Source organism: Giardia intestinalis, chromosome 4 (assembly GCF_000002435.2).
Source record: "Giardia intestinalis strain WB C6 chromosome 4, whole genome shotgun sequence".
Taxonomy (NCBI): Eukaryota; Fornicata; order Diplomonadida; family Hexamitidae; genus Giardia; species Giardia duodenalis.
In genome coordinates, this window is record NC_051859.1 from 668,482 (window position 1) to 694,197 (window position 25,716).

Here is a 25,716-nt window from a genome sequence, read left to right on the forward strand (position 1 = left end):
ATTCTGCAAAGCCTTTTATGAGAGGTACACTTTGGAAAGTGTATCTTGCTCTGATTGGGACAGCCTGCAGAACGGTCTCAGAGTAAAGAATGGACCGGATCTTCTTCAATATAATTTACATTGTTCAGGGTTGATGTCTGCGCAGCTCGCGCTAGAGCTACACTCTGCGGGCGTGACTGTGTACATCCAGACGAGTACCAGCAGATCGCTGCTTGTGGAAGAATTTGCGGATACCCTGTACTTCTTTTGTGACGGTGAAAAGGAGTTCTACTCCCTAACTCCCCCTGCAACAGCCACACCTTGCTATACGTTCACTGGGATTGTACGACGCATGCTGGGAATGCAGATTTCAGAGACGTCTCTGCTTGTCTCTCAATGCTTGAGAATAGCCTTTACTTCTGTGCAACTGATCTCAAAGTACTTTGACCTTGTAGTCAATGAAACGCTAGGGAAGACTGCACTGCAAACAAAGGATATTACGTCGTGTTGTATACTCGTTCCAGATTCCCTTATTGTGCTTTTGGCGCAAACCTTCGTGCAGCTCTTTCCAGCAATCCTTTCTCTTGCACCAGTGTACATTCCGCAATCGCATGTGCGTGCACTGCAGTGCACGCTCCGCGGCGCAGAGGATCACGGGATACCGACGGGATTGCATTTCCAAGCAGCTGTGCATGTATCTTCTGGTCATATGTCTTTGATCGGGCTCGGTACACGGTTCCTCTCTAAGATAGCAGCCAGCGGGGACACCCAATACAGTATAGTGTCTCAACTCGCTACCTGCATCCACAGTTGCGGCAGATTCGCTGCCAACGTTGTCGATCGGATGCGAGTGCTCTGCTACCAGAAGCTTACTGAGATAAGATCTCGCGGGCTGATACTTGAAGACGAAGAGCATACACTGCGAATGAAGGGGGTTGAGTTCTTGCAGTCTCTCCATCAACTTCTGCTGGATGGTCTTTCTTGTGCGCTGCATGAAGATTTCGGCGATTTCAGAATCGGTCTTCCGGCAGTCCAAACACAAAGTGGTCACGTGATATCACTGTTTCTTCCTGCAGATTTTTCTGAGGTCCTTACACTAAGTGCACACGAGTCATACAACTGTACCGAGATAGATGACACTTTTCGCGACGAGCCAATGAATGCAGTTGTCAATAATGTAGAAGAGTTACAACTAGAGGACCTCGCACTTTCTGCAGATTACTCAGGTGAGAGGCAGCCTATTGGGATGTACACCATGATTATTAGCGGCGATTTCTTCTACAAAATATCCCAAGAGATTACTTATGCATGCAACGATGTTCTCGATTCAATCGTGAATCCTCTTGTAGATATCCTCTCTGCCCATGCTAGCACTGGTGTAAAGCACTTACCTCCGTCTATTGCTTTATATCAATCACCCCATGATGCCGATATATTATTCGATCTCATTGGCGACCTTCTCAAGCAAAGATATCAAGGTTCGGAGCGTTCAATCTCTTTATGCATCGAGCAGCTACCACTGAGAGATTGTATTCCTCTGTTCCTTAACAATATTTCTGTTTTCAGGAGCTACGTGATACCACACTATGCGCTGAATGTTAGTGTCTCCTACCCTCTGGGCCAACAGGTTATTCATCTTGTCTATGACGACTCTCCCTCGGATCTGGGTATCATGTCTTGTTCTGACCGAGACCAGTTTATTCAGAATATTGACTTGTTAGAGAGGCACTTCATAGACAACTTTCAAACCAATCTATCAATCCTGCGGCCTATTTTCAAGAGCGTTGATATAATTATTGAGCAAGAGGTTGATCTGCGCATTGCAATAACAAACACAGCATACTCTCCGTTTCCACAAGAAGATACGCTCCACGGATTGGTACTTCGAAGGCCTTTAGTTTTCAGCCAGTCCGCTATTTGCTTGCAAGCACTACACATCATTCTCGAGCCGACGCTCGGGCTGGGTCTTCTAGGTGTTAGTAGAGCACGAGACTATCTCGATACATGTGAGGCTGTAGTAAGGCTGTGCGGTATGTCCCAGGACATTAACAACGGAGTTCCTCAGGAGAAGGTTATCGAATGGGATGCCATGAAGGATCTCGTGCTTTCGTCTTGCAACAGTAAGTTCCCAGGATGCAATCTTCTCAGTCGCTCGAGGCTACTCAGAATAGATTTGGGCACACCAGCCCACGTGCCTCACAAGCTGCCGGAGCCAACGTGCAGAGTGCTTTTAGATCTGGCTAGGCGATACGCAGGAAGCCCTGTTCCATGGTATATTGATCTAATTATTAACAGAACACATGCTGTTCTCTCTCTTCACTACTTTTTGGAAAAGATCCACCTCCTTCTTACGGGAGAAATGCACAACCGCTTTATAACTAGAAATGAAAGCATTGATGGGTTGTTTAGAACGGGAAAGGTCTATTATGGGTTATATAGAAACAGGTTGCACAGCATCTTTCTATTCGATGTTGAATGCCTTTTTGGCCGAGAAGAAGCTGCACTAGATCATCAAGGTCCGCTAGGGGGATCCAGGTCTGACCTTCCATCAACTATTAATCCTGCGTACATCACCCTTATGGAGGCTTCTCTCAACCTGCATATAGGGTGCACTTCAGAGCATATCATACGGGTTGTGGACATTTTATACGATAACGAGCAAGAGATGCACTCAAAATATGCTGCAGTAATAACCGAGCTTCTGTTCCCACCAAATCTGTCCCCGCTTCCCCTGTTTGAGGGGTCTCCCAGGGATATTTGGGCATTCTTCCAAAATATTAAAATCATAGGGGATTTACGTCACTTTATTGAAAGAGCAGGAGACCACGGATTCCTTAACCATAGACATCTATATTACAATAGCAGAGGAGTGCTGTGCACGATGGTGAGACCCCGCTGCTTCCGAGATCAGGATTTCCTGAGCCTTCCGAGGCTGTTTGCTGCGTTTAAAACTGTTGAAAATTACATCACATATCTTTCTAGCTCTGTAGAAGCAGGTCCAGGCCCATTGAGCGACTGGTGTTTCCTGTACAACATGGCTTCGTCCCTCCTGCCCATAAATTTCAAGACAAACGAGTTTAATGATGCTCTATTGCTCTATAAAAAAATGTATGATTTAAAGGGCATCACTTCCATCACAAAAATATCGCTGATAGACTGTGTGATGTATCATATAATGAGGCTGCTTCAAACCCTTAGTCAGGCCCCATCCACCCGAGACTCCCTTTGCCCGTGGCACGTTGATTGCTTAGCTTCTGATGTCATGCACTCGAATGATAGACTTTTGGCATTCACGTTTATCGCTAAAGATACAATTTCAGATAAGGCTATGCGGCACCACTCTGCTGTGATAGCTCTCAAGACTTTGCCCGTATCCATTAGCAGCTTGGGGGATATTTCCATGATTATTCGCGCGTCGTTTGTATATGGGCTAAGCAAAGAAGTCTAAGTCTCTTGTCTGACCTCCTACATCAATACTCGTGTTTTAAAGCGCGACGACCCCTTGGATGACTCCATCGGAACAGGACATTTTAGATCCAGCAAGAGCATACCATTGTATCCGGTCGGATCCCTGTCCCAGCGACCTCTTCCAGGTGTTTTCCCCAGTGCTACGAAGATGTAGAGCTTCATATGTTGGACTACTAGTTTCAAATTATTGACGAACCCATCAACTGCGTAATCTGCCACCTTCTCTAAATTGGAGTCGACACACCTCCATAACGAAACAAGACCGTGACAGCCGGAGATAATAATATCGCCATTCGGAATGCAATCCAGGGCGGTCACCAATCTTCTACAGTAGTCTGTGGATGGTATAAATGTATGCCTTGCTGAATCACTCTCAAGGAACCGCAAGCAGTCGTGGGGGTGCACTTGCATGACTGGCTTACGCTTCTCTAAAGTGTGCACTAGTAGCCCAAGGGCACATCCTGCAATGAAAACATCAGTTCTAATCCAACACACACACTCGAGTGAGACACCTGACGTAAAGATCAGTTGCGTCTGCTTGTTATAGTCGAAGAAACGCACTGACTTATCAACAGAACAAGTAATAACTGCATTGTGCTCTGCTCCCATGTCTGCACACCCCGTGATTTGATCTTCGTGTCCCCGTAAGGTGAACATCTCACAATGATCGTCCAAGTTGAAGACCTTAAGAGTACTTTGCATACAGATAGTAAGTACGTGGCCAAAAATCCGCATTGATAACGCTACATTATCCAGAATGATGCTGAAGAGAGATTTTCCCGTTCTCCCGTTGCGCACATTGACTAGGCAATCCAACCCTGTTGAAGCCACATATGCCCCATCGGCACTGGCAGCCAACGCAGTAATGCCTCCAAAGTGTCCCTCGTGGTACGGATCCCGTATTCTTGAGGTTGAGTGTATGCTTGCGTAGGGGTGTCTGTTCAACCTGACCCCAATGATATCATAGCGAAACGGCTGTTTGCGGCCATGGACCCGGATTTTTGGCCTCCCCCGTACAATGAATAGCTGCTTCAGAGGCTTTTCTTCCGCGGAGATGTCTTCGATATTAGATGGCTGCAGAGACCATGCAGAAACTGTCCCGTCACCAGACCCAAGGTAAATAGTATCATCGCTATGTGCTACGCAAGTAAATTCCATCTTGTGCCCGCCTCTGAGCATCAGTCGATCCTCTTTCGTTCCTCTGAAATGCGACAATATCTCCCTTGTGGCCACCTTGGAAAGAGCCTGAACCTGCTCCCGAAGAATTGACGCAACATCCCCACCAGCCTTTTTGATGACCTCTAGATCCTGAAGGGCAGATTGGCGTCGTAGAGCATCAGCACTCATTTCAATTTATTGACTTGCTTTTTAATTCTTTCATGTGTCAATCTGAATGTGACCACCTGGAGCTGACGGTCGTTGAGAGGCAGCGGATAAGAGAGATGCTTCATCGTCCCCCCGTTTTACTCGTGATAGGAATGGCTGGAGCAGGTAAGACGACCTTTATCCAGCGCTTGGCTGCTGAGCTCAACCAGCATCAGGCCGCGTATGCGTTAAAGCCACGAATACGGCAAGATATTGTTAGTAAGGTGCCTTATATCGTTAACCTGGATCCTGCTGTCTTGGACACTCCGTACATCCCCTCGGTCGACATCCGAGACACGTTTAACATCGGAGACCTCATGAAGAAGCATCACTGGGGTCCCAACGGAGCCATCATGGCCACCCTTAACCTTTTCGCAACCAAGATCGATGAGCTGGACAACTTGATGCGTAAGAAGGCAGAGCGGACCTCTTGCTACGTCGTCGACACGCCTGGGCAGATAGAGGTATTTACTTGGAGCTCGTCAGGGGAGATAGTCTCTAAGTTCTTCGGCTCTGCATACCCCACCATTCTGCTCTATATCGTGGATAGCGAGCGTTGCCTTAATCCCATAACATTTGTAGCCTCTATGCTGTACTGCTGCAGCATTATGGAGCGCCTTGAGCTCCCTGTAATCATAGTCTTTAACAAGAGCGATCTTATCGCTCCGTCTTTGAGTGTAGAGCCAGATACATTCAATAGGTGGGCACCATGGGTCTATATGCGGAATAACGTTGCTCTCTCTGAGGCGTTTAGTGACTTCCAAGAGCGGAACGTTAATAGTATTGCTTATTCAGATATCTTCTACGAATCTCTGAGCACCATTCTGGAAGAGTTTTATAATGTAATAGATTACGTTAATGTAAGTAGCTACACAGGATTGGGATTTGAGGGGTTGCTGGACAAGATTCGGAGAGTCAGTGCACAGTACATTGAGGAGTACCCGACCCGGTTGGATGAACATCGACGAGCTGTAGAACAAGAGAAGCAGCAAAAGGAACGCGAGAAAGAAGATCCCTACCAGAGTCTATTTGCAGATATGTCATTGCTGCCAACTCGCTATGTCTGTGGAGATGACGGGGTGGAGGTTCTAGAGGACTCGGCAAACCTGGATGGCGTTGACTAATAACTTGTAAGCTGCTGTGACAGAAGTAAAACACACAAGGTGATCTAATTTACGCACACTTCGACCTCACGGTCCTCCTCTATCTCCACAGAGTCAGGCCTATCTTCGTTCTTATCTCTAACGGTGCCAATGGCCGCAGAATGGTGCACAGACGTATCAGTCAAGACCGGGTCGTGGCTAGGGATTGCATTTATGTCTCGCTCGATAGTGATCTCGTCCATTAATTCGGCCATCATGTTATCGACCTCGTCTTTGTTTCCTGAGATGATCTGGTCTATCTCATTTATGCTCGCCTTATCTGCTGCTACGTGCTGTTGAATCTCGTCCATCGTTTCTTTTAGCTTCTCCCCGTCAATCTGCATTTTGTTCAACAGCTCATTAGTCTTCTTCATGGCATCAACAAGGGATATCTGACTGACTCTCTCTTGAAGGAGACGCTTCTGGCGTGCTGCCTCGACGCAGGTCACCGAGAGGAGACTGGAGTACTTCTTTGCTTCCTTTTCGAGACACAAGTACATCTTTGCTAGATCAGTGTTGTGATCCTTAAGACTCTGAATGGCTTTCTTATGAAACTCGCTTGCACGCGCAGAAGCCTGCTCGGCTTGTGTGTTTCGTCTGTCGCACTCATTCTGGAGTTTAAGAAGTGCTATGTCCAGCTCGTTGAACTTCTTGTTTGCCTTTTTTCCAAACAAGCCCATAGGTTTCTAGTGTAAGCTTCTAGCGTAAGTTTCTAGTGTAAGATGGGCTTTATTTTTGTTTCAGGGAAATGTATTCGAGAAATATAAATTCTATGCATTAATATTTTTTGAAAGCAAGCTCCCCGCATGAGGACATCTCCGAAGGCCCTGGAAAAGGGGTCAAAGCAAAAAATGATCGTGCAAATAGGACCTTACTATATAAATGCAAGGCCGCGGGCAAAGGGCGGGTACAGCTATGTGTACCAGGGCTGGCATGAGAGCGACGAACGGATCCAGTTAGCATTCAAGCTTCTCCTTCTTCACGATCGCCGTGGTTTCCTTAGCAGGTCGCAGACAAGAGACATCGACAACATGGTGTCCTTGGTGGATGCTATGAGCAGGAGACCGGGTGCAACCAGCAATCACCCGGATCTATATGTAGATTTTCCGTTTCTTCCCCTTCTAGATATCATCGATGTCAGTTCATCTACCAAAAGCAATGTACATCGCTTAAAGGAGTACGAGAGCGAAGCGAATGCAGAACTTTCCCTCCTGCTTGTCTTCCCCTTTTGTGAGTTAGATCTTAAGACCTACCTCAAGCACGGCTCTCTTTATTCTGCAAAAGAAGAGGATGTGCTGCGTGTTGCTTATCAGATTCTTCGGGCCGTTGGAATTATGCATTCTTTAGGATGGTCGCACAGGGATCTCAAACCAGAGAATATGCTTATCTCCAGGGATGGCCAGCTGCTTCTCTGTGATTTTGGCATGGCACGCTGTGAAGTGACCTTTCTGCGACGGTTTGGAGTCAGCTACAACTATGATTACAGAGGAAATAGTTACACAGACACTAAGATGCCGATTAGAGAATACGACGAACGGTGTGCCGTTGCATATGATCCACTCGAGGGCTTAGACCGCACACAGCAGCCGGGGATCGTCTCGCGTCGCCTCCTCCCACCAGCTGGTGCCACATCCATCTGTGGGACCATATGGTGGCGAGCACCGGAGCAATCCTTCAGGAAGAACGTCAACTGCTCAGGGTTCATTGGTGACTCGTGGAGCCTCGGGTGCATTTTGATACAGTTGTTATTCGATTACCCCGCCTTTCACTCCAAGGACAGGGACGAGAATACTGGCTCAGGGGAAGTCCTTGCTTACGTCAACCAGCTCCGGCCACTGGCAGAGAATGAAGACTTCCTGGAGGCTATAGTTTCTTTCAACGGTGTGTCTCGATCATTCATAGATTCCTTTAGGGCTGTCACAACGAAGCTGAATAAGGCTCGCGCAGCAGACCTGCAACGGATTTTAGCCATGCCACGCGAGCAAGTAGAGGCAGTATTGGCAAATGCACGCGACAGTAATGCTGGACGTGAAGACAGCAATTTACAGGAACCGCCAGTTAAACACAGCGACGACCCACTGAAACAGATACCTTCACACATTAAGCAACTGATTATACTCAACAGACACGCTATACTATCGCCATACAGGGACTGCGACGCGATCTACTCCACAAGCAGATACACCTTGAAACAAGCATGCTTTTTAATGCTGGTTCTCCGGTTTGCACCCTTGCCAAAGGTTGTGGAGATGATGGACAAACCCGCCATCTCCGTGCAAGAGCTCACCATACTCCTAGAGCTGTCGCCGACAGCTATATGCTTCTACAATATGTACTCAGACCTGGTGTCCAAATTAATGAACCCTAACCCCCTTCGCCGCCTGATGCCCACAGAGGCCTTGACACATCCTATCTTTGACAACGTTCAGAACTCCTTTTTCTTCAAGCTGAATACCAGCAACTCTACGTTTACCAAGCCCGACGAAACCAACAGCGCGAACAACTTCCTTCAGAAGATTAGCGCCATTCTAAACAGAAAGGTGGACTTCAACAAGGATTACCTGCCGGTTTTATTGAATGAAATCTCACACAGAACCCTCGACGAACTAGTCTTCACTTATTGTCCAAATTCACTAGACGACGTCTAGTCAAAAAAATGAATTTGCTTCTAAAGGTGAATTATTTCAGTGATCACGTCATAAAAACATTAAAATCCAATTTCCATGTTAACTTTAAAAGAGCAAAGCTAACTGAAACGACCATGCGTCCAAGAAATCCAGATATTGCACAAATAACGTGCAGGGCGGTCATTAAGCTGGAGTTATGCCCTCACAAGGCTGCTCGCATATTTGGTTTGCATCCTCGAACTCTATACCACTGGATGTCCCAGTACCGAGGCGGTACACTCATGGAGTCCCGCTCGAAAACCCCGCGACCTCTTCAGGAGGACGTTTGCAAGCTCTTCATTGAGATGAAGGCTCAGTCCTCGTCTGTCCATCTCAAGGAGCTGAAGGACGCCCTCGCAGAAAGGCTAGGGATAAACGTTTGCCTATCAACAGTTCACAATTGGTTGGCTAAGTGGGAGAGCTCGAACGCCATGGCAGACGGAAGCAATCGTGCTAGCCACAGTCAACATAACACGCACAACCCCCACAGTAGTCACAATGCTCATTGCTAGACGATTGACTGGCTGCACCTCAGCTCGTCTCGGTCGCAGTTTGGCTACTTTGTAGTAAATGATAAGTCGTTTGCGATACTGACAAGTTCTGCGGCGTCCTCCAAGGCCAGACTAAGTTTGTAAATATCTCTGAGACGGCCAAGGAGACTGGACCCAAGTACTCTGTTGAAACACTCGTTCATGTTGATCAGGCCCTTTGCCTCTTTGTGATACAACTGAACCTTTTGCTGGAGCTCTGGACCAACTCCTCCCAGAAGGTCTTCTATGCTTGCACGATCGGTAAGGAACGTATGACGCTCTTCTACGACCGCGGCAATTCGCTCGAGAAGATTCTTCACGGCTCCATGGACTTCCGATATCTCCTGGGTGCGTGTGTGCAGCTTGTGTACCAAAAGCTCATTATCTGTTTTGAGAGACTCGTGTTTGAGTAGCAGATCATCTAATGTAGCGTTCAGGTCAGCAACCTGTTGCTCTAGGGCAGAGACCACCACCCTATGTGCGTTTTGTTTTTCTATGAGACTGCCCGCAGATGCATCATACTCCGCAGACAACGCCTGTTCAAGACTCAGCGAAGACGCTTCCTCCTTGGTCAGACGCGTGTAGACACCGGAAACATAGTCCATGGAGGCGCTCAGACTACGGAGGTTATCGTAGCTGCGCATCACCGGAGCACCCTCACTCCGGTCTGTAGGCCCCGACTCGAACGCGCTGTCTGTCAGAAGACGGTCGTGGGCAGCCTCGATAAATGAGCCGTACACGCCGTAGGTCTTGTTCCTCTCCATAAGAATAGAGAGCAGGGCCGTCGCCCCCGCGATGGTGTCTGTGAGCCCCGACATCTCCTGCATGACACATGAGATTCCTTCGTAGCGCTTTGCTGTCAGCCGGAGATTCTTGTTCTGCTTGTCCTTGCTACGCGAGACATATATGTCTATCTCGGCTTTGCGCCGCATAAGCTCCTGTCGCCGAATTTCTAGGGCTTTCTCTCTGGCCGCAAGCTGAGCCGAACGAGCTTCGTACTCTGCCTGTGTCTGTTTCAGGATGGCGGTGATCTCCGCAAGATTCTGCTCCTGTTCCTCTAGCTCTGTATTATACACTCCAGTGGGCTGAGAAATCTCGTGCTCTGCAAGCCTGTACTTGACCGCCTGAATATCTGTATGAGTCAAGAAGGTCTTCTGGGCGTGACCTGTAGCTGAGAGTGAAAGCTTTGGTAGTGGTGCATTGACTGTGTTGCCATGTTTTCGCATTTTAGTTTAACTTTAGATCCATCCCCTAGTTATCAAACAGGCTGAGATAGTTAGTCTCGATAGTTGCCTTCCGGTGCATCCACGCGTGCTTAAACCAGCTCACTATATTGATCATGCTCAGGACCATGACTGCAGTCAATACCCCCATCAAAAGAATCACTACTAAGAGCGAAGACATTGGTAAAATGCAGCTCAAACGATCACTGCTTACTCGGAAAAAGGGAGGACAGGTCTCCATTACGTTCCTGGCTTCATAGATTCCGCATGCCCCTGGATCTGCGAAGATTGAAAAGGGGAGAGGACTTGGGCACGCTGTACAGTTAATGATCGCTGTGCCGGAAGAAGATCCTCCAGTTGAGATGCAGTCAGATTGGCAGGCATCAGTACAGTTTCCTCCACTTACACTGAAAAACACATTCTGGCCTATTTTCATCTTGGGCGCCTCTACATACACGTTTCCCCCAGCCCCACTGCCGCCACAAACCACACGATTTGAGACATTGTCTAACTTGGAAGATCGTCCTTCCTCGCCATTTGCCACAATGGACCCTAAGAGGGTAAGATGAACCGCTGCAACAATGTACGCAGTACCTCCTGCCCGACCACCCAGGACCCCGTCACATGTATCCCCCGGATTTCCCGAAATCTGACCCTTGTTGGAGTCGTGCAGTTTGTAAAGCCGTATGCTTGTATTGACTAGGGGCGCAGGGCTTCCTCGACTGCACCCGCCAAACAAGACATTTGAACCACCACAGCAATTAAATTGTCGCCGTGTTGACATGGGTCCGTGAAGAATAAGTGAGCCAAGGGAAACAAATGGTGCTTGAATGTACAAAGTAGGGTCCTTGTATGAATTAGAGGCTAAGAAAATATACCCGAGAAGCTCTACTGTTGAGGCTACCGCTTGAATTCTGTTTGCAACTATCAATCCAGCTTCAGATTGTTTCATGTATGTGCTCGAAATCCTCAACGATCCTTCTATCGCGGTGGCTTGGGTGAGCAGCTGTTTGCCATTAACTACCGAAAGGAGGCCCTCAAATGTGCTATCATGATCAATGAACAAGTTAGACATTACGGAGATAGGAAGCCCGTTAGCCTCTAGTGATCCCCATGTATGCTTAACGTGAACTTTGCCTCTAATATCAAGAGAATTTATGGCTACAGACTTATAGGCCCTTACATAGATAGCTTTGCGGAGTGCATCGAACCTGGCATTTGCATCTGATGACGATAAGAGCAAGAGTGACATTGTGTATTGAGAAGACAGCGTGCCGGCGTAAAACAGGTTGTGCACATAGCAATCCAATGTATGGTGATACTGATTTGGCCCAGGCAGTCGCATGAGAGTGCCATAGTTGATCACAACGTTTGCATCTATTAGGGCAGCACCGAGTAGGTAGCCGCGTTCAACATATAGAGTTCCTGGCTCGAATAATAGATAAGTTAGGCAGTCATCCTCAGATAAGAACAGTTGGGTATTTGATTCATTAGATGGTGCTCCTATTGTCTGAATACAGGTCAAATAAAGGTTCTCATCGTCCAATGGGACTTCAGTCATGGGTTGCAGGTATATGCTTTCTATGTACAGGCTACGGTTTATATTTTCGTTAATTAGGTATTCTGAAAGTATCTCCTTTCTTGACTCACCCATAGAAGACTGACCCCCTGGATTGGTGTCTGCTAAGTGCTGTGTTTTGTTTGCAAGTGGCAAGCTGCGTACCTGGAGATAAGATGTCTTTGTGACTGTTAGGTGGGCCAGCATTCCGCTGCTAATTATGGCACCGTCTTCAAAGTAAAGGTAGCTCAGATCAGCATATATATGCCCGACCAAAACGCGCATCTTGAAGACAGCAGACGCCACCCGTGAGAGTTTAAGAGAATTGACCACCAGCAGCCGGTGCTCAACAGTTAGATTATTAATGTTATAAAATGAATATTGCATTATATTAATAGAAGAGGATTTGGAAGTAAATGATTCAAGGCCGTCTGCAACCAGAGTATCCCCTTCAAGAAGACTTCCTTCGTATAGGGTAACTGAATACAGATATGAGTAGTCGGATTGTGTAACATTGGGCGAGGTGCCGTCAGCTGGCTGTGGCTTATGTGTAGACTGCATTTGATAGTCTTGTTGGGCAAAGTAAATGGTTTCGAATGATAAAGCACCTTTTATTTGTGTTCCAGCACTAAGTTCAATGGTATCTGCAGTGATGGTCCCGTACGTGTGTACCCAGGTATCGCCCTTAGCCCGCAGAGCATAGGCAACAACTGAGGCATTGGCTTTGATACTGTCTGTCGTGATGTTCTGTGTAACAGATATAAGAGCATGGCTATTTAAGCTTATCGCCTTGGCAAATAAAGAGCCAGAGATCGAAAGAATAGACTCGGTGCTTACCTCCAGCAACACCACATCTATGCCCTGGCAAGCTAGGGAGCTCTTGTCCCATAACTCGAGGGTTCCTAGCTTGATGGGAATGGACGCGCGTATTATCGAGCCACGGGTCAAGACCAGCCTGTCTGAAACAGTGAACGAGGAGTCTATGGATGACGACACATTCACCAGATGCAGTTGCAGCGCATCGAGGCCCAAGATTTGGGTGGGTCGAGAGGAGTGCAAGCTAAGATTAACGTCTGGGGCATAAACTGCAATGGGGCTGTTAATAAGCATTATAGCAGCGCTTATTACGTTAGTTCGCTTGCCCGGGGCTTGGCTTTCGCACGAATAGGTAACGGTGAGGGAAGCCTCGATGACCACAAAAGATAAATAGAGAGAATCCACCCTGTTAGCGGCATAGATACTGATGTTTGTAGGCGACGTAGCGATCAAGTCGCCATACTGGAACGCTTGCGTGCAGATTATCGACACATTATGTAAAATCTTAGTCGTGGTGACCCATGGCGGTGGGCAGCCGTAGCACGACTCCGTGAGCTGCTCGTCTGTCCATGTATTGATTTTTTCGCAGACAGACACCACAGAGAGCGTAGAGGGAAGACATAGAAGACATGTTAGCAACAATAGAGACATTTACTTTAAATATAGGGTAAGCCGCTCCTGGGACCCACGGGATCGCGAGTGTCGGGCCGTGCAGGCTCCCATATGGCATTTGGTGGAAGGTGCTTAGGTCTTTTGACTCCCTGGAGTGGATCAGCAAAGTCGCCTAGCCCATCCGGAAAACAGGGGTCTGGACTCGGCTCGTTACTTTTATGAAACATAGGGTGATTAAGTCCGATTAAGTTTCCGTTTTTCTCCAAATCAAGAGGACCACTGAAAGCTGTTTTCTTCACAGGCAATTTTCCAATCACCGCGCTACCCTGTGGCAACTTGCTTTGAACTTGATTATTGGACTGGAAGCCCATAGGGGCATCGCTAGTGCTACTGTTGACGGCGGAGGGCCTGTGTGAGAGAGACATCCCTGACATCCCAACGGCCTTCCAAGCCGATAGAAACTCTTGTATTCGGTCCAGCATTGACTCGTCACGAGCTACGATGCATTGCATACTAGATGCATCCTTTTCAAGGAGCACAGTGACGGTATCCTTCTCCGGGTCTTCTGCGGCGGTGAGGTACGCAACGGCGAAGTTCGGCAGGCTGATCTTCTCCTTTTTGAGAGGCAAGGGTCCTATTTCCTTTAAGCCCAACGTGCTAGAGATAGCGCTGCAAATGGCATCGCTAGACATATTGGTTTTTTGCGGCAATCGACAGGCATAACAGTCTGCGAGTATACCCATCTACGGCATAACACTATGGCTATCTTCTGGATCTCCAGATTTGCTCATACATGCTTCAGGTCCCTCTCAGTCTTTCTCTTTCACTTTGTAAGAGATCTTAGACATCCTAAGGATCGGGTGAAGTGTAGACCATACACTTTCAATCACGAGTCATGCTTGCGTGAGCTTAGGTCAGTAGCCAACATCTATGTGGAGGTAGATAACTCTATGGGCCACGCAGACTTTGAGGATGAGGCAGACCAGTGTTGGATTCTCGCTGTGCCTTGGCTCCTGCAGCCCTGCCTTGTTCAACATAAGCGTCCCCTCGTGGCCATCACATCGTTGACTGCGCAGCTTGAGCATCTCCGCAGATGTTCGATAGAAGCCGGCCAGCAGTTAGCACTTTGTTTCCTCGGAGTCACATACAGTGCCACGGCCGATGGCAAGACAGATTAATCACGTCCCGGAATGCGCCACTCCTATGCCCGCTGCTCTCACAGCCGTCGCCGGCCCCCAGGTAGTCAACGACCGTGGTGACACCAGCATACATACTTCTGCCTTGTTTACTAGGAGAAGGGCTGTATTGTCCCAGCACGATAGAAACTGGGTACGCATACAAGCAAGGCAGACAGGAGAAGACATTGATCTGCGCCGTCACAGAAGATCCGGCTCCTCTAGAAGGAACTCGTTGTGGCTCTCTGACCCGGAATTTATGCTGCGTAATTTGCTAACTCGGACCCCCCGCTTCTTCGCAAGCTTGACGAGGAACGGAGTAGCCACGATGAAACCGACGATGATGAGGCCCAAGATAACAATCGTAGAGATGAGTCCTGCACCCCTGCTGGAGAAGTTAGAGTCCAGCTTACCGCAGTAGAGACCCATGACTGAGCTGATGGCGAAAACCTGGCCAGACGTGCACCGATCGCAAGAGACCAGCTTCTTGCTGTTTGCCATATAGGACGCACATTCGCTCGGACACGTTAGACACGTATCCCCTTCAGCGAAATAGTATCCCTGCACACACACGCCAGACTCACAAGTAGTGTCTGTGCACTCTCCCTTGCAGCCTTCCAAGCACGGGGAGCACCGATCTCCATCAACTGAAATGCCATAGCCGGCTAGGCACTCGCTGCATGCAGAGCCGTCATATGTATAGACCTTGCAATTCTCTACTTGTCCTTTCGCACACTTCTGATCATCAGGTGATATGTAAAATCCTAGTTTGCAAGTGCCGCAATACTTTGCTGTTTCTGCGCACAGCTCACAGTTGGGATCCTCACACTTTTCCAACGTATTCTTGTAGCTATCATACCGATAGCCATTGAATCCTAGTATGCAGTTCGAAATCTCCGGTCCCTTGCACAACTGACAGTTATCCACACACTTCTTGCACGCACCGTCAGCTACGTAAAAGCCGCCCCGACACGTGCTGCAGCCTTTGGTTGGATCTGTGGTATTATCCGCGTGGAGACAGTTCTCTATCACCAAGCCCACTTTAACGCATGTGCCATTCTGCAGGACAAAGCCATCATCGCAATTGGTGCAGTTTGTCGCAGTGTTCTCACAAGCAAGGCAGTTGTCGTCGCACCGGACACAGAGGTTGTCGTACAAGTAGTAGCCAGGCAAGCATTCAGTGCAGCGGAAGCGGTCGCTGCATCCTATACAGTTCATGATGGCCCCGTAGCAGGGGACGCAAAAGCCGTTTTCTAAAAACTCGTTACTCTTACAACTTTTGGTCGGTAGATCAGAGCACCAAATGCCATATATCTTTGGTCCTACCGTGAGTTGGGACGAGTCCGTACACCGGGTACAAACAGGAATGCTGTGTGCCTCGTCGTAGTAGCAGTCGGCACAATTAGTTGGACACTTGGCACACACCTTTGCGTACGAATGGTAATAGTAACCTTGTGCGCAGCCAGTGGAGAGACATTTGCCAGGAAACTGGCGCTCATCATCGGCGCAGATAGCGCAGCCTTGCTGACACGCCTGGCAGGTACTGTCAGAAGTGAGGGCATAGCCGGGCATGCAGAAAGTGCACTTGCTGGAATCGCACGTGCTGCAATTGCCAGTACAACTTACACATGTTGCTGATTGTGACGTTGTTGATGGCGTAGAAAGCCTATAACCTGGCTTGCAGACAGTGCATGCTCCATCATCTGCGCAAGTGTCACAGTTAGTACCGGTACAGGCAGCTGGACTCTTCGTCGAGGGGTTAACATAGTACCCTGAGGCGGCCCTCGTGCACTCAGTGGCGCTCTTGCAGGATAGACAGTTATCAGCACACTTTGTGCAGGGGGTTGATCCCGCGCCCGAGTGGAAGTACCCCTCTGCGCAGGTCATGCACTTTCCTGTGTCATGGACGCACTTGCTACACCCTGTATATAAGTCCTTGGGCTCCTTGCATGTCCCGTCCTGTGCTCTGCAGTGGGCCTCGCTGCACGCCGTGCACTTCCCCGGGCCGGTGCAGCGCTCACAGGTGGGATCGCACGGCTTGCAGTACCCTCCCTCGAGATACGCCCCGGAAGCGCACCTCGTGCACGCGCCTGCCCCGGTGCACTCCAGGCACCACTTTATCGCCGCAGCGCACTCAACACACATGCTCCCGGTCAGGTAGTGGTTTTTGGGGCAGCTCATCTTCCCTCCACGCGAAGGCGCGGTGGCCAGAGCGACGAGCACCACCAACGCATGCATCAACAGCTGTCTAAAAGTATTAATTTTTAATCTTAGATCGTGTTATCAGTGGAAGTAGTGTTCGGATTATATGAAAGAGGCTCGCACATGACACAATCACCAAGGAGCAGATCACATCTCGGGTGGTCGGTGACCGAGGCCTGTGCGAACCCATTACAGGGGCGGCCCTATAACGGATGGGCTGCTCTCGGACAAGTCGCCCCATGCTTCTAGTGTCAGGCAGCACGCTACTGTACTTTGTAAGGTAGCCTTGGCCACGCACTGGCACACTAAGACACGATAATCGCCTTTGACATTAACTACTCGCCTAGAAGGCACGGGTTGGATGCCCTGTGCGATAAGCGTGTGCAGATCTGAGTCATGGCGCCACAAGTGACGAGCCGGCCACGGAGGGCCTTTGCGGACAGAACGAGTCTGACCTGTCCAGGGCTAACCCCACAGCTTCTGCTTGCCGAACAGGGGTATCTACTGACTAGATAGTAGGTCAGGTATGCCGGTCGCGGTGCTGGCTCTCAGTCTGCAACTGGGAGGCCAGCGGCCAACAGAGAGACAGTCCGTACCATTTTAAAGTAAAATCGTCGGGGAAAATCTGCTGCGGCGACAGATGCCCTTCAGCCCCATTTCCGCGCCCGAGTACGAGACAAACGACTGGTATGAGCCGACCGCCTCTGCGCTGAAGAAGATCAACGAGGCCGGGGAGCTGGAGCTCATCACGTTCCACGGGCCGTGGTGCAAGGACTGCCAGTACAGCATCCCCGTCTTCAACAGGATCATGACGTACGTGACGAACGACAAGATCAAGGTCACCGTCGCCACCGTCGACAAGGAGACCCGCACGGACAGCGCCGGCCTTTGCGAGAAGTACGGCGTCAAGAAGGTCCCGTCCTGGGTCGTCCTCCGCGGGGGGAAGGAGATCGGCCGGATCGTCGAGAACTTCACGGTCTCCTTCGACGAGGACGTGGCCGCCATGCTCTAGGCCTTCCACCAGGAGTGAATTCTTTTGGCGCTTGTACGCTCATGGAGAGTCCTTGCGGTTCGGGGGCGCGGCGGCTGGACGTGCTTGCGTTCATGCCAGACGAGCGCACGCAGAGGCTCCTCGTGGCCCAGAGGCAGCAGGAGTTCTCGGCGGCCGTTGTAGCACATCAGCCGCGGATCGCCGAGGTGCGCGTCCAGATGCACAACCTGCGGGACAGAGAGGGCTACGCCGTAAGGTATGGGGTCACGGCGGTCCCCACTTGGGTCTTTCTGCGCGATGGACAAGAGCTCGGGAGAATTGTTTGTGAGCCCCGAGGCTCGTTTGCAGAAGAGATAGGAAGAATCCTGGCCGCATCCACCCAGGAGCAAGACAGAGAGAACAGCTAGAGGGACCCGTGTCGGCCGCTCGTCAAAAAACAAATGGCGTCTCTATGCTGCGTCGCATGCGCCAACCTTGTTCGCCCAGGAGCCCATAGGATCCTGTGTCCGCTGTGTAAACTTGAATTGGAAACCCACGCACACAAACGCCAGGAATTAAAATGTCAGTCGTGCATCCTAACAGAGCACTTCGCAGACGACAAGCATAGCGCGGCCCACAAGAGCCTCATCTTAAAGGCGTACGTCTCAATGGAGCAAGCCCGGACCAAGGCGGAGGCTAGCCTGTACCTTGCAGAGAGCAAGAAGACGAGCATCGAGGAGAAGATCGATCGCAACGAGCTTGACAGGTTTGGCAGAGTGGCCACGACGATAGAACAGGCGCTCGAAGTCCAGATCAGCAAGCTCGAAAAGATCACCGAGGAGAACTTCCTGGCGTCCGAGCTGTGGGTGCGGAACATGAAGGCCCGCCTGGCCTCCGTCTACCAGGGATGCATAGCAAGCAATCAGGCAACGGTCGACTTCATTGCCCAGAGGGCTGGAAACCTGGTCTTCATGTCGACTGCGGCTGAGCTTCTCGCGTCCATGGAGGATCTCGCCACCAGACACATGCACCAGCTTGCCAGCTCCTCCACTGATCGCTCCGCACCAGCTGCCCATGCTCCCACTGGCCCTCTTATCTCGCTCATCCGCCAGAATGTCATGGATACGCTCTCGGCGTCTTTACCGCTGTTCAAGTCTCACCACAACATCAAGGGCATCCTAGACTCCGTCGCCCTAGCAAAGAATATATACGTGGGCCACGCAGACCTATTCAAAATCCACATTCTCAAGACTGGTCTGTACGTCTTGCCTGCCGCATTGGTACTTCCCCCCAGAACAACCCTGGGCGGGGCTTCCAGCAGGGGCGGGACAGACGTCGCAGAGCAGAAGGCGCAGTGCAGGTTTGAGTCCCGCGTCACCCAGTCCCTTACCGCTAACAGGAAGCGTCGCTCTGTTGTGTACGGCACCGTCATACTCACAGACAATAGCACGATCTTCAACCTTCACATAATAGGGAGAGTGTACGTCATCGGAAGCAACGCGAACATCATCAACTGCACGATCGAGTCCACGCCCGCCTACTCTTCAGAGTCCTTCACAGACCGGTACACGGGGCTACCCGGGTGTCCCATAGCGTCAAGGGACCGCTCCATGGCGTCGTCTGTCCCCCGGCTCCAGAAGCTGCTGAGGTCTTCGTCTCCCAACAACCTCTCGCTGGCAGCCATCTCGCAGGCTCTAGAAAGAGTGGGGGTGACTCTAACTGCGGATTCGCTGGCGCACTTGGAGCGTGATCTTGCTACCATTAACCCGTGTCTCGTCGTGACCAACAGGTCTACGAGTACGCTACTGATTAAGTCCAGGATTAACTCGAATAGTTTGGCGAGCCTTCCATTCAGTCTGTCGCACAAGCTTCCCGAGAGCGAAAGCAGCCTGTATGTTGGGCCAAGGTGCCCCGTTCTTGTATCCTCGGCGTCCCAGCTGTACATTCATGGCTCCTCTGTCTTCTGCACACAAATCAACCCCCTCGCGATGACCACGAGCTTTCGAACCGTGGCGTTATCCCCCATCTTAGAACTCGACACGCAAAGAAGCTTGATGAACAGCGCTATCAGTCGCACACAGGGCTTTGGCGGACAAGGCAGCAGACATCCCAGGGAGTCCCGCAGCCTAGAGGCCGCCGAGGAGCCAGCCAAGAACCTTCCCTTCATGCTCACGCCAGACAGGTTTCTCAGGGATAGAGAGATGATTGTGAAGGGGTCCCTCATTGTCGTCAAGGAGGGCTCCCATCTAGCAATGAGTGATACTCACCTGTTCAACTCCTTTGTGGGGGTGTACACTTCCGATGGCTCCGTCCACGCCAACACGTGCTTCATCAATAACTGCTGCGTGGGGGCGATTGTGGCGAACGACGCATACGATGCGCGGTTTGTCTACACTGTGTTTAGCGAAAATGGCATTGGTGTCATGATGCACAGGCTCAGGAACACATCAGCCCTCTACTTGTCGCGCTACGAGATGAGCTCCGTCTGCGGGCTTGTCATATCCAACACGGCCATAGACACGAACATCAACTACAAGTACCGGGTGTCGGAGCAGAGAGCAGCCCCTGCTCCGGAAGCCCCTAGCCCAGCAGAGCAGGAGGAGGACAGCATCATTGGGGGATCTCTAGTCTTCGACACAGTGCCCTCATCTGTGGTGCAGTCCCAATCAGGGGAGGCCACCGGAAAGCCCATGTACGGTACCCTGTCTCTTCGGACGTCCCCCGTTCTAACAAAGTCCACTCACCTCACGAGCGCAACGAAGCTGCCGGAGCACCATTGCATCCTCGTGAGCAAATGCGACTACCAAGCCTCGAACGTGTCCTCCCTTGCCATTGTCGAGGAGCATGCAGGCCACCACTCCATCAACACTGCGAGCTGCATACTGCTGCACAGGAACAGAATCGAAGTGACTCAGAAGCGAGCTCCTAGGAGATCCGTCATTCTTCAGGGGGAAAACGTTTCACAGTGGTTCACTAGCATTCCCGCGACAAACTGGATTATCCCCTCGGCAGACCCCGGGGAGTACATAGAGATAATCCCGAGAGGGACCGACCTGGCGCAGATTCTGTCAACAAATCTAGTCAGCAATACGGCGACAATCTAGGTCACAGGCGCGGATGTCGGAGGCCTAGAATGCTTTAGAGGGCACCAGAGGACAATCATCATTAGCTCTGAGTAGCAAGAACTGAGACTCTATTTAGGGCTGGTGCGTCTGGCGAAGGCATAGCAACAAGTGGTGTTTAGGTAAAGAATAACGCTCCCATCTCTGGACGGGTGTCTATGTCCATTTTGTATCTATAAAGGGCGTTGTCTGGCAGGAGGGAGAGGCGTCGATGAAGGAGGTTTGCATCTTGTACTCGCATAACACTAATCGTAGCCCTGGGCCCTCTTCTCAATTCGGAACGAATTAAGGAGTCTCTGCCGTAGGATGACCGAACTGGCCGTCATCTAAACCTCTGCATGAGCATAGCAGGTGCGAGCCAGTCAGCGCTTTTTCAGGGCATCCTCGTTGGGTCTGAGTGCTCACTAATAGTTTCTGCCTCTTCTTGTCTCGAGGTGTGTGTGCACTCGACAGCACCCGTGCAGGACGGCCGTCCCCACAGAGCTGCAGACCCTGCCGCTCTGCGACGGGCCGGGCGGTGTGCCTGAGTGTGCCCCCGCTAAGGCTCTGGTTCCCGCAGTAGAGTCTGGGAGGGTGGTCCATGGGTCCAGAACGAGCCTGCATACAAGGCAACTATCATGGCCGGCGGCACGAGGGGCCGTATCTCCCATCGAACCCTGCTGGGTGGTATCGTCATGGTGGATGAGTGAGGAGTAAGGATTCCAAAACTGGCTGAGACTTTTTGCAAAGTTTTATTCTCCTTAGTTGCTATTATGACTATTGAGACTGGTTCTTTAGATATCTGTATTTAAGTTTAAGGGTTGCATTTGTAAGTATCTACCGTATACTAGTAACTAGGTAATTATCATTAAGCGAGTGTTTGAAGTTTTCTTCTATAGAAAGAATTCTGCTTCGAGATTGGTTTTTGATTTTGCTAACAGATGCATTCAACGAAAACACTCTTTATTAGTTATAAAATCTAATATTATCTGTAATAGTCGGTATCATGATATAATAAACACATCCAACCGAGACTTAAATGTTGTTAGTGCCTCTCTACTTCATACTGGGCGTGCTTACAGCAACATGCACTGGCAGAGCACAGAATAACTGCGCAAATAATAAGTGCGAAATGCTCGGCGCTACCGAAATCTGCACCCAGTGTAACGCCGGGTATGTCCCCATCGGCGGCGTCTGCACTGCGCACAACGATCAGGCCGTTGTCGCTGGGACCGGCGCCGGCTGCCAAAAGACAGGGGACACGGCTGTTGACGGGGGGTCCACCGTGTGTGAGAAGTGCACCGAGGCCAACTACTTCCTCTTTATGGGCGGCTGCTACAAGACAGGCGAGGCCCCCGGAAATCTGATCTGCACGGCCGCAGCCTCTGGGAAGTGCAGCGCCTGTGTTGAGAACGGGAATGTCTTCAAGAACAAGAATAGCAGCCCAACGCTCGGTACAGAGTGCATTCTGTGCTCAGACGACACAGGCTCGAATAACAACAAGGGCGTTGCTAACTGCGCGACGTGCACTGCCCCGTCGGCGGACTCGGGCACCGCCACCTGCAAGACGTGCTTGCCTGAGTTTGCTCTTGACGGGTCGGCGAATGCATGTATATCTAACAGTGGTACTGGTGGAAACGTCAACAAGAGCGGCCTCTCCACTGGTGCTATTGCAGGAATCGCCGTGGCCGTTGTTATCGTCGTCGGGGGCCTTGTGGGCTTCCTCTGCTGGTGGTTCCTCTGCCGGGGAAAGGCGTAGATTTAGATGTGACTTAGGTAGTAAACGTAGTATAGATGGATTCCGTGCTTGGCGACCGTCTGGCCACTGGGTCCCTGATGAAGATGAATTCATCTTATTTAAAAGGTGGCCATGCTCATCTCGAATGCTCTCCTGATCGTTTTCAGATGTTCGTTAGAGCAATCACCTAATATATGGAGCTTCAATAGGGACCTCATAAAAGTGATTCAGGGCAAAACAGGTCCAACTGAATTTCTTTTCAAACTTTCCAGATGGACGTGTACATACCCCCAACTCTCATTCTAAAGCGCACAATGTCTACAAGGAATGAAGATTTTGTTTGTCTTGTCCGTTCTCAGCTGAGCAGCAAGCTGTTTGTGATCCGTGGGATCTATTTGCACTCCATGAATTCTGCCCAGTTGAATGCATTGGCACAGCTACGGAAACTTGTGGACCAGCTGGAGCATCCTGTGCTTCTTAGGCACTTCAAAATTGATCAAGGGATTGCCAATAAGTGTTTTGTTCACAGCGAGTACTGTGAGCTAGGATCTCTAGAATTGGAGCTTGTGCAGCGCCGCGAAGATGGGGAATATATCAATGAGCTTCTCATTTGGGAGTACATTGCCCAATTGGTTGATATAACACTTTTTATTGTCAGTCAAGTTGGCGTGGAAAATATGGATGGGCAGTTCTTTCTCTACCGGTTTTTCAAGCCATCCAACATCTTTCTGTGCGAGAATGGTTGTATTAAAACGGGCGATTATGGTTTCTTCAGCCCACCCACACGGCACACAGAGGTATTTCGCGTCGGGAAATGGATCAATTACGTAGCACCAGAGGTATTTCGAGGACAATCTCCAACTCTCCGATCAGCAATATTTTCGTTTGGTTGTGTAGTGTATGCATTGTGCACATGCACTGATCCGCACTTATTTGACGTTGGGGAGACAGAAATAGTGCCCCCAAGAGTGAGCCCGTCATTGGTGATACCAATCCAGTACTCTCTGGCGTTGCGGACATTAATGCATGATATGCTCAAAGTCAGCCCCAAAGATAGAATAACCTTTAGTAAGATTGCACGCCACAAGTTGGTAGAGGAAGCACGGTATAGGGTGAGGGCTAAGCAACTTGGCCAGCAACAGTACAATCTGCCAGCAATAGCTGAGCCAATAAGACCCGAATCAGCGGTGCATAATGAAACGTCTACTACTGAGTTAAACATCGTGAGCACCGAATCCCAACAACAACAGGCAGAAAGTCTTCCTACACTAAAGCACCGGATTATCAATCCTGTCATCACAGAGAAGGGCGTCATAAATTCACACGGACACCAGCTGTACTTTCTACGGACGGCAGGAATGCCCAAGAAGTACATCCAGAAGTACAAGTCAACTACAAATGTGCTCCATTACGCTGCATCAACGCGCAATTTTGACCTTCTTGAACGGAGGCTCGATTTCGCCGGAGGGTTTGACGATGACGGTCGGACTGCGTTGATGATATGTGTAGAAGTGGGGTTTATGAAGGGCCTCAAGGTACTACTTGAGTATGAGGCTAGAAAGCGGTGTAAAAACATCTACAAATACGAGCGTGTGATCTCCACACATCCCAACGCCCTTACCATTGCGGCAATACGAGGGTCTCTGGAGTTTGTTAAGGAACTTTATGACGTAGAGGGGGCAGACAAGAATCCAGACGGTTTGACGCCCCTTATGTGTGCCGCCATCAACGGAAAGCTGGATGTGGTAAAGTTCTTAGTGGTAAAACAGAGCCGACTGCGATCTCCAGGAAACAAGACGGCGCTTATGCATGCTGCTGAGCACGGCCACACACGCTGCGTGGAGACTCTTTGTGCCTGGGAGATAGGGCTGCAAGATGACAATGGCATGACTGCACTGATGCTTGCAGCTATCAACGGACATTTGGGATGTGTTCGACAACTCTGCAACATGGAAGGCAACATGCGGAATAAGAATAACTTGCTAGCTGTTGATCTGGTCAATGCAACACGCTACCAAAATATATATAAGGTGCTTTATGACGTCGAAGGTTGATAAGTTTAGTGGAGATATGGAACACAAAAAATAAGTAATGGATTGCGAAAGCAGATCTGCCGTACTCACTTCACCTACGGTATATGCTGATATTGGCGGCAGTTTGGTGAAGGTTGCACTGGTTACTCTGGTGCCCCAAGCGGAAGTCCCTCAGAAGACTCCAGTTCCGCCTCACAAAGTCTGCTCCAACGGAAGCTTTGACCGGTGCTTTTGCCCTCACCTCACTATAGACTCTCCGCTTCTCGGCGGATCCATATTCTTCTATGTGTTTCCGACAACCCACAACCTGGAACTCTTTTTGAGCTTTCTGTCGGATGTGTGCTCTAGAAAGTCGTTGAAAGGAAGCTGCCTTCACTTTACTGGAGGCGGGGCTCTGAAGTATGTCGACCTCATCAAGACAGCGACGCTTGCTGACCGAGTGCAGTATCATGATGAACTACAGACAATTGTGGGTGGTCTAAAGCTTTTGTCGAAGCTTGGCTTAGAGGGCGAACTGCAGGAACTCACACCACATGGTTTAGAGTCGTTTAACGGTGTTCTCGATCATTTTCTTCTGGTGCAGATAGGGTCTGGGATATCCATTGTGGAGGTTACAGGAAATAAAACGACCAGGATTGATGGAAGCGCACTAGGTGGTGCCACATTCATGGGACTTAGTTCCTGCATATGTGGAGTCAATCAAGAGTTCAAGGACTTACTTGGAGCAGCACGAAAGGGGGCTGCTAACTCTGCAGACCTTTTGGTTGGAGACATTTGTAACTCCGAAACGTATTTAAATATGCTTGATCCAGACGTTCTAGCTGCATGTGGAGGGAAAATGCGAGACGGTGACATCGATACTAATTCTAAACTAGCATCTGTTCTACGAATGCTTGTGATAAACGCTATACACATATCTGTCTTGAATGCCCGCCTGACCAATTCAACAATCATACTATTGTCTGGAGGTTTTATGGACTCCATAGAAGCAACCACAGAGTACTATGCAGAGGCTCTGTCTTGGTATGGCCAAGAGCGTTTAAAAGGACTCGTTGTAAGACATCACGGTTTCTTGGGTGTTCTAGGCATAATAACGGCTCTCAAAGGATGGTCTAGTGCAAATCTTCAGTTCAAGTAA

At 49.9% G+C, this 25,716-nt stretch overlaps 16 protein-coding genes across 16 annotated transcripts; 10 read left to right on the forward strand and 6 right to left on the reverse strand.

Moving 5' to 3' along the window:
- Positions 1–133: 133 nt before the first annotated feature.
- On the forward strand, positions 134–3,427 carry GL50803_0017140 (uncharacterized protein; the record flags this gene model as incomplete). The annotated part of the gene is made up of 1 exon (XM_038045901.1): positions 134–3,427. The coding sequence occupies one exon, from the start codon at positions 134–136 to the stop codon at positions 3,425–3,427; it is 3,294 nt and encodes a 1,097-aa protein (XP_037901935.1).
- Positions 3,428–3,444: 17 nt separating this feature from the next.
- On the reverse strand, positions 3,445–4,794 carry GL50803_0010297 (putative U3 small nucleolar RNA interacting protein; the record flags this gene model as incomplete). Its single annotated transcript, XM_001709494.1, has 1 exon — positions 3,445–4,794. The coding sequence occupies one exon, from the start codon at positions 4,792–4,794 to the stop codon at positions 3,445–3,447; it is 1,350 nt and encodes a 449-aa protein (XP_001709546.1).
- A 32-nt stretch (positions 4,795–4,826) lies between these two features.
- Positions 4,827–5,936, forward strand: GL50803_0015164 (ATP-binding protein; the record flags this gene model as incomplete). Its single annotated transcript, XM_001709495.1, has 1 exon — positions 4,827–5,936. The coding sequence occupies one exon, from the start codon at positions 4,827–4,829 to the stop codon at positions 5,934–5,936; it is 1,110 nt and encodes a 369-aa protein (XP_001709547.1).
- A 44-nt stretch (positions 5,937–5,980) lies between these two features.
- On the reverse strand, positions 5,981–6,634 carry GL50803_0010299 (uncharacterized protein; the record flags this gene model as incomplete). Its single annotated transcript, XM_001709496.1, has 1 exon — positions 5,981–6,634. The coding sequence occupies one exon, from the start codon at positions 6,632–6,634 to the stop codon at positions 5,981–5,983; it is 654 nt and encodes a 217-aa protein (XP_001709548.1).
- A 126-nt stretch (positions 6,635–6,760) lies between these two features.
- Positions 6,761–8,602, forward strand: GL50803_0017139 (Kinase, CMGC CMGC-GL1; the record flags this gene model as incomplete). The annotated part of the gene is made up of 1 exon (XM_001709497.1): positions 6,761–8,602. One exon carries the CDS (start codon positions 6,761–6,763, stop codon positions 8,600–8,602), a length of 1,842 nt encoding a protein of 613 aa, XP_001709549.1.
- Positions 8,603–8,610: 8 nt separating this feature from the next.
- On the forward strand, positions 8,611–9,132 carry GL50803_0029140 (uncharacterized protein; the record flags this gene model as incomplete). The annotated part of the gene is made up of 1 exon (XM_001709498.1): positions 8,611–9,132. The coding sequence occupies one exon, from the start codon at positions 8,611–8,613 to the stop codon at positions 9,130–9,132; it is 522 nt and encodes a 173-aa protein (XP_001709550.1).
- Positions 9,133–9,176: 44 nt separating this feature from the next.
- On the reverse strand, positions 9,177–10,376 carry GL50803_0010303 (uncharacterized protein; the record flags this gene model as incomplete). The annotated part of the gene is made up of 1 exon (XM_001709499.1): positions 9,177–10,376. The coding sequence occupies one exon, from the start codon at positions 10,374–10,376 to the stop codon at positions 9,177–9,179; it is 1,200 nt and encodes a 399-aa protein (XP_001709551.1).
- Positions 10,377–10,401: 25 nt separating this feature from the next.
- GL50803_0089730 (uncharacterized protein) lies at positions 10,402–13,398 on the reverse strand (the record flags this gene model as incomplete). The annotated part of the gene is made up of 1 exon (XM_038046393.1): positions 10,402–13,398. One exon carries the CDS (start codon positions 13,396–13,398, stop codon positions 10,402–10,404), a length of 2,997 nt encoding a protein of 998 aa, XP_037901936.1.
- Positions 13,399–13,403: 5 nt separating this feature from the next.
- GL50803_0015166 (uncharacterized protein) lies at positions 13,404–14,051 on the reverse strand (the record flags this gene model as incomplete). The annotated part of the gene is made up of 1 exon (XM_038045814.1): positions 13,404–14,051. The coding sequence occupies one exon, from the start codon at positions 14,049–14,051 to the stop codon at positions 13,404–13,406; it is 648 nt and encodes a 215-aa protein (XP_037901937.1).
- A 684-nt stretch (positions 14,052–14,735) lies between these two features.
- On the reverse strand, positions 14,736–16,772 carry GL50803_00112432 (High cysteine membrane protein Group 5; the record flags this gene model as incomplete). The annotated part of the gene is made up of 1 exon (XM_001709502.2): positions 14,736–16,772. The coding sequence occupies one exon, from the start codon at positions 16,770–16,772 to the stop codon at positions 14,736–14,738; it is 2,037 nt and encodes a 678-aa protein (XP_001709554.2).
- Positions 16,773–17,376: 604 nt separating this feature from the next.
- On the forward strand, positions 17,377–17,748 carry GL50803_00104250 (Thioredoxin; the record flags this gene model as incomplete). Its single annotated transcript, XM_001709503.1, has 1 exon — positions 17,377–17,748. One exon carries the CDS (start codon positions 17,377–17,379, stop codon positions 17,746–17,748), a length of 372 nt encoding a protein of 123 aa, XP_001709555.1.
- A 41-nt stretch (positions 17,749–17,789) lies between these two features.
- On the forward strand, positions 17,790–18,134 carry GL50803_0060606 (uncharacterized protein; the record flags this gene model as incomplete). Its single annotated transcript, XM_038046229.1, has 1 exon — positions 17,790–18,134. The coding sequence occupies one exon, from the start codon at positions 17,790–17,792 to the stop codon at positions 18,132–18,134; it is 345 nt and encodes a 114-aa protein (XP_037901938.1).
- Positions 18,135–18,167: 33 nt separating this feature from the next.
- On the forward strand, positions 18,168–20,810 carry GL50803_00114014 (uncharacterized protein; the record flags this gene model as incomplete). Its single annotated transcript, XM_001709504.1, has 1 exon — positions 18,168–20,810. The coding sequence occupies one exon, from the start codon at positions 18,168–18,170 to the stop codon at positions 20,808–20,810; it is 2,643 nt and encodes an 880-aa protein (XP_001709556.1).
- Positions 20,811–21,846: 1,036 nt separating this feature from the next.
- On the forward strand, positions 21,847–22,566 carry GL50803_0014043 (VSP; the record flags this gene model as incomplete). The annotated part of the gene is made up of 1 exon (XM_001709505.1): positions 21,847–22,566. One exon carries the CDS (start codon positions 21,847–21,849, stop codon positions 22,564–22,566), a length of 720 nt encoding a protein of 239 aa, XP_001709557.1.
- A 251-nt stretch (positions 22,567–22,817) lies between these two features.
- On the forward strand, positions 22,818–24,599 carry GL50803_0014044 (Kinase, NEK; the record flags this gene model as incomplete). Its single annotated transcript, XM_001709507.1, has 1 exon — positions 22,818–24,599. The coding sequence occupies one exon, from the start codon at positions 22,818–22,820 to the stop codon at positions 24,597–24,599; it is 1,782 nt and encodes a 593-aa protein (XP_001709559.1).
- Positions 24,600–24,636: 37 nt separating this feature from the next.
- On the forward strand, positions 24,637–25,716 carry GL50803_005857 (Pantothenate kinase 4; the record flags this gene model as incomplete). Its single annotated transcript, XM_001709508.1, has 1 exon — positions 24,637–25,716. One exon carries the CDS (start codon positions 24,637–24,639, stop codon positions 25,714–25,716), a length of 1,080 nt encoding a protein of 359 aa, XP_001709560.1.